This window comes from Dromaius novaehollandiae, chromosome 1, assembly GCF_036370855.1.
Source record: "Dromaius novaehollandiae isolate bDroNov1 chromosome 1, bDroNov1.hap1, whole genome shotgun sequence".
In the NCBI taxonomy this organism is placed as follows: domain Eukaryota; kingdom Metazoa; phylum Chordata; class Aves; order Casuariiformes; family Dromaiidae; genus Dromaius; species Dromaius novaehollandiae.
The window spans coordinates 206670818-206680645 of NC_088098.1; the positions used below are offsets into that span (position 1 = coordinate 206670818).

General features: G+C 43.4%; 1 protein-coding gene across 1 annotated transcript in view; it reads left to right on the plus strand.

Moving 5' to 3' along the window:
* The window catches only part of MTMR2 (myotubularin related protein 2), a 63598-nt gene extending 54947 nt beyond the window's left edge, over window positions 1–8651 (plus strand). The window contains exons 11-15 of the mRNA XM_064505108.1: window positions 154–360; window positions 1940–2032; window positions 3706–3819; window positions 5245–5421; window positions 6564–8651. Coding sequence (XP_064361178.1) covers window positions 154–360; window positions 1940–2032; window positions 3706–3819; window positions 5245–5421; window positions 6564–6725 — 753 coding nt within the window. The 3' untranslated portion in view covers window positions 6726–8651. The remainder of the gene's footprint in view (window positions 1–153; window positions 361–1939; window positions 2033–3705; window positions 3820–5244; window positions 5422–6563) is intronic.
* Window positions 8652–9828: the final 1177 nt, after the last annotated feature.

The following is a 9828-nucleotide window of genomic DNA, read 5'->3' on the forward strand; positions in this document are numbered from 1 at the left end:
TCCTAGTTATAAGATAGTTAGAAATGATTTACCATTCTCCTTGAAGCAGGCAGAGCCCTTGGTCTGTCCTGCATTGTGACTAGCCGTTTTTCATGCATAGTTTCTGCTGCCGTTCCACAGAGACTTTGTAACATGTTTTTTTCTTGGTCCCAGCTCATTCTCGCTGGAGCTCTTCGGATCGCTGACAAAGTGGAGTCAGGGAAGACATCTGTGGTTGTACACTGCAGTGATGGCTGGGACCGGACAGCCCAGCTTACCTCTCTTTCTCTGCTCATGTTAGATGGCTACTACCGAACTATCAGGGGCTTCGAAGTACTGGTGGAGAAGGAGTGGCTGAGCTTTGGCCATAGATTTCAGCTGGTGAGTCACTAGCCCTTGGAAGGCACTGAACAGAAAGAGTTATTGTCCACCTTGAAGGATTTCAAAGGAATTTAGCCTGTTAGAAGTCTCCCAGCTGAACTCACAGAAGAAAGGTGAATAGCTACTGCTATTATTTTCTGCTTATATTTCCAGTCATACTCTTAACCCTCTTGGAGACAACCTCAGTTATCTATGAGAAACGAGTGGTATTAAATCTTGCAGGTGCCTGACTGATATGTCATATGCCCACGCTCAGGCTTAAACTAACAGTGGGCTTTGAGTTCAGGATGGATGTTTCTGCTGGGACTTGGCAGGGACCACTGGGGTCTTTCTTTCTGGTTCAGACCATTTTCTGAGACTGCTTGGACATTGTCACCTAACAAATGCCCTGGTGTTGAAGAGACTGGGAAAACTGGTGATGGCCTTGATCTCACCTTTTCTTCAGACACATTTTACCTTTAGGGAGGCTTTTAATTATTTAGGCAAAAGACCAGCAGTTTGAGACTGGGTCAAAAGTACCTCGCAGTGGTATGCCTAAAGTCTGCAGAGGGGCAGTTTTGTGAACCTGTGACTTAGCCATTCGTTATGACTTGCAATGATGGAAATTGAGAGTGTTTCAGTAGTGTCCTTTCAGTCTTTATTCCTACTGCACTTTGCTCATAGCCCTTCTCTTGTAGTTGTTCGATTTTGGCAATGGCTAGAACAGGGTCTCAGCACAGCATCCATGATGGTGGGTTGTATAGTCAAATGCTGCTCCCCACCTCTGAAGGAAGATGGAGAAACTGAGGCACAGAGCAAACAAATTTCTGCTTCAGGAGAACTGTTATCTCGTGTTTGAACTGTAAGCATTTTAGCTTTCTTGTCTGTACAAAGGAGGTAATGATATTGATTTCCTTTGGTGAGTGGAGAACAGTACTACAGTAGAGGTAGGGAACTCTCTGTTACCTACACATTCTTGTCCTTTTACAGTACTTAGGGCTCCTCAGAAGTATATACCAGCAATATACTATACCAGTAATAAAGAATCAGTCCTCACGTGTCTTATGCAAGGCCATGCAGCACGGTCAGAGTTGGAGGCCTACTTCTGGGGATATTTTCATAACTGCCTGTCTTGAGGTGGCAGGAGATGGGATGGGTTAGTGTTTGTACAGTGCTTGGAAGCTGTGAGGTGTTGTGTGATGATTATCGCCACATGCTGTGTCTGTAGGTAGTGTTTAGATCTAGCATGCTGTACTACTGAAGTAGCCAGGACGACAGCTGCAACTAAAGCAAAAAACATTCTAATTTTCTTTCCTTCTGAACTTTAGCTATTAATTGAAATCAGTGCCAGCATAGCATCTGGAGCCTCTACTCAAACAACTCTTGTTTTAATTTAACATGAAAATATCCCCATAAAGAGATTTCACTTCAAAGACTGGAGGATCCTTTACTCACTAGTATGGACAGACCAAAATGAAGACTCATTTCAACCTTCTTAAAGTTGTTGGTAAAGGCATGGATGACTGAGGTGTGAGGAGACCCCGGCATTTTCCCCATGAAGCTCTGTGTGACTCCTGTTCTTTGTCCTGTTCTGTTGCAGAGAGTTGGCCATGGAGATAAGAATCATGCAGATGCAGATCGCTCTCCTGTCTTCCTCCAATTCATTGACTGTGTCTGGCAAATGACAAGACAGGTAAATTGCTGGGTGGCACAAGTGTCTGCAGTGCCATTGTTGTAGGACATTGTACAATATCTGGTCACTGGAGTCATTGCCAAGGTGACTGCTGGATCAAAACACAAGCTCTCCTTTCTGGGCTTCTACTCTGGTTTTTTTTGTTGTCTCTGGCTAAAAGTTTCTTGAGAGTCTGTGTTAGCAAAGAGCTTGAATTGAGTGCACAGACTTCTGGGGGAAGCTGTGATGCAGACATGCATCAGATTAGCCAGTTGGTGGGCACTGCCTACTTACATGCTGCTATGGGAAATGTGAGAAGAAGCTCCCCTCTCTCTGAAAGAGAGGACAGCTGCCTTGCATTTACCACGGGTAGGAACAGACACAGCAGCCATCCTCACTAGCTGGTGAGGCCACACACTAGTTTCTGCTGCTGTGCCTTCAGGAGCAAAAGTGACCTGAAGTGCCAGTGGAAGTCTGTGGTGTTGGTGGGTGCAGACAGTTCCCTATTTCCTTTGCCCAGGCTGATCCCATAACCAGAACTGCAGGGAAGGCTTGGATTTGTTCCTTTTGAAGTTTTTCTGAAGGCAAACATGCTGCTTCTGATTAATACATGATTTACAGAGCCAGAAGCTGACCAGGCACGGCAGAGGCACGGTTCTGGAGAGATCCCCTATGGCTGGGATGGCATGGGGGACCTGGGGATTTTTTTGTGTCGGCTGTGATCTTCTGTTAGCCATGGTCAGGCAGTTCACTGAAAAAAATAGGCTTGTCATGCACTGAAACAGGTGAAATGGGGAAAAAAAAGTTGCACTGGTTGGCAAGGTCTGGCAGTTTGTATTGGGGCAACTTGAACTCTCTGTTGCTCTTGCAGCTAATGTGGCAGCTTGAACAAGGATTTTGAATATGGGCATCAGACATGATTTGCACTTAAAACCAAAACAAACAACCAAACCAACAAAGCTTTCCACTCAGTTTAGATGTTAGTCAAATGAATCTGTTTTTGTTTTTTTTTTTTTTGGGGGGGGGGGAATTGGATTTTTGGTCCCTATAATGTAAGAGTTTCAGAAGTTTTGCTCTGACTATAATTCCTGATGGTATCCCATCAGCACCAGCCTTTCCAGCTCATGACAAGATCTAGGATATAACCAGTACTGGGTACCCAGTACCCAGGTCAGCCTGACACACTCCCACTGACCTGTGTGTTGCATGATGCTGGCCTGCTGTTCTCTCTGAGAAGAGCTCTGTTTGGCACACAGGGTATTTCCTTTTGGGCCAAGGAGATTTCCATTCCTTTTTATGCATTATTTCATATCTGTTGCAGCCTGTTGTTCACAGTCTGGTCACAAGGCCTGTCTTTAGGGATGGGCGTAATAGAGCAAGCTTCAATTTGAAGCAGCTCTGGTGTATATAAACACAGTGGTCAAACCCTTCAGACCTCTGGCTCATACTCAAAATTCCTCGCTGCGCATATAAAGCAGCTTTCCAAGAGAGAAACTCTTGCTCCTGGAAAGGCCAAACATGATCCTGAATACCCAGCCAGGCAGAGAACAGAGACAAATCCTGTTTTAGAAGTAAAGGAGAGAGGCCAACTCCTTACTAAGACCACAAATGGAAAAAAGTTTATTTGCAACAAGCAATTCCTAAAGCAGTGTTCTAAAACCCAAACCCAACCTATCATCTGGTTCTGTCTGAAGTTTCCTACAGCATTTGAGTTCAATGAGTACTTCCTGATAACCATCCTGGATCACCTGTACAGCTGTTTGTTTGGGACGTTCCTGTGTAGCAGTGAGCAGCAGAGAGCGAAGGAGGTAAGACCCTTTCTCTGCAAGGTGGAGGCATGGTACTAGGATTGCTTTATCTGGCCAGATGCTGCCAATGAAATTGTTTCAGCTCTCAAAGACAGTGGTAGAGGCAGGTCTGTGTGCTACCAAACCCCCATCTTAACAGCTGGGATTCAGGATATTTTCCTGTTTGTGCAAACTGCTGTCTGCTGGGGACGTGATTCTTCAGAGCAAAGCATTTCCCTCTGGGCGGACAGACTTTTTTCAGTGTGGATTTCAGCTACTCTCTGGTGACTGAGTAGTCCCTGGTGTCTTCCAAGTAGTTGGAAATGCAGTTTTTCTCTGAACTTTAGTTTAATGTAAACTTATGTGTGGGAACTGGTAACTCCTTGCCCTCAGTTTTCCTTGAAGTGGTCCCTTTAGATTGCTTTTCACTAACAAGTGTGCATTGTCATACTGCACACACAGATTACAGCAAGTAACTCTTCTCAGTGTGTGTTCCTGCTGTGTTTCTGTTTTCCTGGGAGAAGACAGAACTTGTAGTATTAGGAAAGACATGTCTGTAGCTCCTTCCATCAGCCAGCCCTGGCCTGCAGTCTGGCCTAGGCTTGTTTACCCCTAGCTCCAAAGGGAGAGTGAATAGAAGTGTAGTGTTCAGATCAGTTCAAACACTAGCCCATTCAACCCCAGCTTGGACTCAGAAGGAAAAGGAGTGACGTTGAGTCTGTCTCACCTACCTGAAGATGAAGCATTTTATCAGTGAAAGGTTGCAGCGTAATATCCCAGAGGTATGTCGAGGACTGTGCTGTGTGGATCTGCTGTGACTGTGTTTGACAGCACACTTGTAAGAAAAACACTGTATTACAGAAGTGATAGCATTGTACTGCAGTGAAGTCAGAGCGCCTGTTTTTCTAGAGTCCGCAGTAATTGAATAATTGTAATTTCCAGAGAAGAAAATGCACTTTTTCATTATTTTTTAAAGTCTCAGACTAGCAAAGTGCTTCACCTAGAAAGCACTTCAACACCAGTTTCACTGGGACTATTCAAAGGCCTAAGTCAAATGTTTTCTTTTCCTTGCAATTAAATACACCAGCCAGTCCTCCAGAGGCGCTTTAAAGAGGTGAAACTTAACCAAAGCATTGAGAGTTCAGATGCCAGTTCTGTGCAGTTTCCCTTTGCTGTGCCGATGGCGATTTCTGGACTGTGTCGGGTGCCGAGTGGGCAAGAGGGGATGTTTCCATGCCAGGGTGCATGTGTGCCTGCCTGCGTCCATGTGCTCCGATTACAATAACCACATCAAAAGAAGATTTTTTTTAAAAGCTATGAAAAGGCAACCAGATTTGTATTAATGACAGACATATGTATCTGCTGTTATAAATACTCATAAAGCTTTGTAGATAAATGTTAGGATTCATATGTGAAATAAAGCTTCCTGCCCCCCTTCTCTTACAGAGCCTTCCGAAAAAGACCGTGTCACTTTGGTCTTACATCAACAGCCAACTTGAAGACTTCACTAACCCCTTGTATGTGAGCTACTCCAACCATGTCCTGTATCCTGTGGCCAGCATGCGCCACCTCGAGCTGTGGGTCGGCTACTACATCCGCTGGAACCCCAGGATGAAACCGCAGGTAACAGGATTTCCTCGCCCTCTCTTCAAAGGGTCCTGCTTTTACTTCCCTCGCTGATAGTACTACCACTGTCGCTTTGGAGCTCGAGGCCTTTAAAACACAAGAAGCAATATGCAAACTTCAGTTGCAACAGCTTTAATTTAAAACCAAAAGCCTAAATTCAAATGTAAGCAAATGAAAAGAGCAGCATTTACAGTTTGTTGGAGCAGGTGCTTGGCTGGAAGTCCCTGCCTTGTGAATTACCAGACAGTCAAGGCCCATTTATGTGAGCTGAGTGAAATCTGCAGGAGCTGAATATACTCAACAGTTTGGAAAATTTCTCACTTTGAATAGGGGTAAAATTATCTGAAGTGTCTCCTCTTTACAAAAGAGCCAAACTAAGATTTCTCTGAATGTGGATGGGGTTCTAGATGTGACCAATGGGGCTGTGTTCAGATTACCTGCAAGAGAAACCTGCTACTTGCTTTGGCTGCCCTGACTGCAGCCCATGTTATGATCTTGAACTTCTACAGCAGGATGTCTGGAGTGCCCAAGGCCCCTGAAACAAACAGTCTGAATATGGCCCTAGATGCTTAAATCACTTTTTAATCACACTTAATCACTTTAAAAATTCCTGATTGCCAAAATGTCCAACTTCAGGTGTGAAAGTTTTGCAAATCTGGGGCATTAGGTACAGGAAGCTGAAAAATGCTTTTGAGTACAAGTTTTGTTTAACAGTGGAGACTATCTGAAAATATTTAAAAACATCTATATTACTTTTTTCCCAAAAGCTCTGAAATTATGGCCAGGCTGAGATGTTAGTGTCCCCCAGCAATATCAGAGATGAGAGTTCTGTAGCTGTGAGCCTTCAAAATTTACATTTATACCAAGTCCTGTTTTGCTTTTAATCTGTAATTTAGATTATTCCTAATCTGATATTAAAAAAAAAAAAAAAAAAAAGGCCAGCAAACACAAACTGGAATTTTACTTCGGACTGTGTGTGTTGGATAAGAAAAGTGTCCTAAAGCCAGAGCAACTAATTACTCACCCTGGTCTGGAGACAACGGCATAACCTACCTACCCTCCCACCATCCCTGAAGTCAGTGGCAACATTTTGTGTTCCATCCTTGCCGTCTAGTGCTCAGCTAAATGTTTTCTTGCAGGAACCTGTCCACAATCGCTACAAGGAACTTCTTGCCAAGCGGGCTGAGCTTCAGAAGAAAGTGGAGGAACTGCAGAGAGAAATCACCAACCGCTCCACCTCATCCTCGGAGAGAGCTGGCTCTCCCGCACAGTGCGTCACTCCTGTACAGACAGTTGTATAATACGGACTTTTTTGCTGCGTACCTTCCTGGGACCATCAGGGCAGCTGTTCTGAAGCTCTCTGAATTTCCATCGTGGTGTCTGGGAGATGCCAACCTATTTATTTATTTCTCTCCAGGGTAATTTATTAGTACTGTAGCACTAGAAGAAGCTTAAGCAAGGGAGAAAAAAAGAAAGGTCCCCTATGCAATTAATCATCTTGGTGGCTAGATTATAATGCAAGCTAATTGCACTTGCCACCTAAAAGAAACCTAGAGCTCTTTGTTCATTTTTGTGTTGGAAATCACTTTGCTTTAAAGAGGGACTGTGCACTAGAATGAAGCGTGGGAAAAATGTCTACTCAGGAGTTTGAAAAATCTCCCCTTTGCTAAAAGGAAATACATAGGCTGAAGGAGGAGGAAGCTGACCATATTGGATCCTAGAATATGACTGTGCTACTTCACACAACACTGTGTATTAATGTATGCGTAGCAGTGTCAATGGAAGTGTTTTGCTAGCACATTGAAAGACAAGTAGTTATGGACTCTGAAATGTATCACTGTTCTTCTTGCATTTCCCCTCACTTGATACACATCATAGGAAGCCATGTAAATGATGCCTTATTTAAAGAAAGGGCATCTTCTATCAGTAAAACACAGTGGTAGAGGAACAACCTGCATCACTTAACATTGTAGGACAAACTTTACTTCCATCTCCATAACTTTATATTCTCATTTATGGTTTACATCAGGTGTGCTAGAACAGTAACTTAAGCACCTTTCTTTCTGATAGAGTGGGCAGAATGTGACCCCTCAGGCTTTCTGCAGCTCTTCTGGTTTCCTGTGCCTCATATACAGGAGGGGGAAGGTAGTGGAATATGAAGAGGCACATGTAAAAAGCTGGGATCAGGCATTTTGTTTTGCTTGGTAAGCATAAGTAGTGATTTAATGCTTCTGTGCAGGACCGTAGTGGCGTGCTTAAGGTATTTCATTTTTCTTGTTAACTAATGGAAGTGTATCAACCAAAGAAGCCTTTCTGCCTGCATTACAACTGCAACATAACATTAGTCTGATAGACTGAATAGCTCAACCATTTTTTGAGCGTTAGGTTAAAGTCTTTTTACTCAGAGTATAGTGTACTTCAAGAATTAGTGCTACCCACATAATTAAACTTCTGTCCAAATTCAATACAGAATTTTATGGTAGAAGTGGAGATGAAAGAGACTTCTGCATTTGATGGAACCCTGACAGCTGTATGGCTTTTCCAAGCAGATCAGTACAGGGTTGTAGATGATAGGGGTCTTACAGTGAAGAGTGTGGTGTATTTGCAAGGATATTTACTCCAGGCTGCCTCATTTCTGTACTAAGCAAGAAGATCACTGCATGGTCTGGGTTCCTACATTGGTCTTTTACGAGAGGATCCCAAACTATGGTCACTTTTTTAATTCATCACTACAATACGCCACAGCCTTTCTTCAGGGATAGAAAAGTATTGTCTGAGAGGGTTTAAGGGTGGGCCAATTTATACATCAGAAATTGCCTTTCAAAAGCCACATTCCCTTAGAGGCAATAATAATAATTTCCCCCTGCAGTCTCCATTTCTGCCTCCTCCTACTGCAATCAGTGTCTCAGTACTTAAGAAGTTGGCAGCCTTCTTCTGACATAATGATTAACAGGCAGTGTAGCATCACTGCATTTGTTAAAGTATGGCCTGAGACTTTAAAACACCTTTACGGTTTAATAATGCAAAGAATCCACACAATATACCTTCTGAATGACTTAATTTGCTTTAAGGTAAAATGGCAGATCTGCTCTTATGTACAATCACTGTATAAGATGGTTCATAGCATTATTTTCCCTGTTAGCAGATTGAGTGTGTATGTATATTTTGTTTCTTGATGAAGGCTGTTTGGTTTCCTTAACACTAATAAAAATTGATGAACGGATAAAGTTTTTCCTGTGCTCTTGTTTTGAACTATGCAGTTATTAAAACCAAAGAACTTACAGATGTACAAACACTAATAAGATACCACTGAAAAATTCAGTATGTCAAATCAAAGGGTAGAAATAGAGCTCTTTGCTGTCTCATTCTCACTCCTACAGCTGGCCTTGCCAGATGCTAATGTTCAAGCTGCACTTTTAGAACGACTAGAACCCAATTTATCCTTGGACAAGTTTCTCTTATCCGGTACAGAACAGCACAAGTACAGGTGCAATATTTAGCTGCTCAGAATTATGAAATACACTCACAGTGAAAAACAACCAACAATTTCCATGCTTTACAATGCATTAACACTGTAACTTCCGTGGAAAAAAAACAGCATTCACATTTTTGTAATTAACAACCACATTAAGCCCAAATTGATAAAGATAACTTTGGGTCAGCAATTCAATGCCTACTCCCCAGTGCCCTCATCCCTAATAGGCTGAATGCCAGTTTAGGCACCTCATTCACTGTTGTATGCAGTGCATATGGAGCCAGGCTGCTCCTAAAACACAATCTGAATTAAGGTGCCTAAACTAACTTACTTGCACTCCACCATTACAGAGTTGCCTCTTCAACTCATTTAGGACATAGCTGAGGTTAACCCTTTGAGCAAGGTCTTGCCAGAGATCCTTTCTAAGCAAAATTACTTTGATTCTAGTTTCAGCTACTGATTTTTGGGAACCTCTTATATAGTAATGGGACCCCACACACGCCCCGGGGGGGTGGGGGGGACCACAACGCACAGGAAGGATGAATTGTTCTCTGAACCAGCATCTCCAGCTACAAGGAGCCCATGTTCTTGATTTAAATGAAATGAAGGAGGAATAGCTCTGGGCCTGTACACAGCTTTTGACTTCTCTCCCCCCAGCTAAAACATTCTGCTCCTTGGATGGGAGGAAACAGGTAGGGAGATCACATGGAGAGCTGATGAAATTGAAATCCCTTCTGCCAGACCAGACTGGACTCCTATGTTGACCCTACAGTGAGGTCCCTGCACATTCAGCTATGGGCAGGGGGGGCCAACCCTATAACCACCCTCACCTTACCAGTGTGCCAGCAGCAAATAGCCATCCTCCTGCCCAGGGAGATGCCACATCACTACCAAAGCATACTGGTCTAGGCAGTGCATGGCAGTCCAAA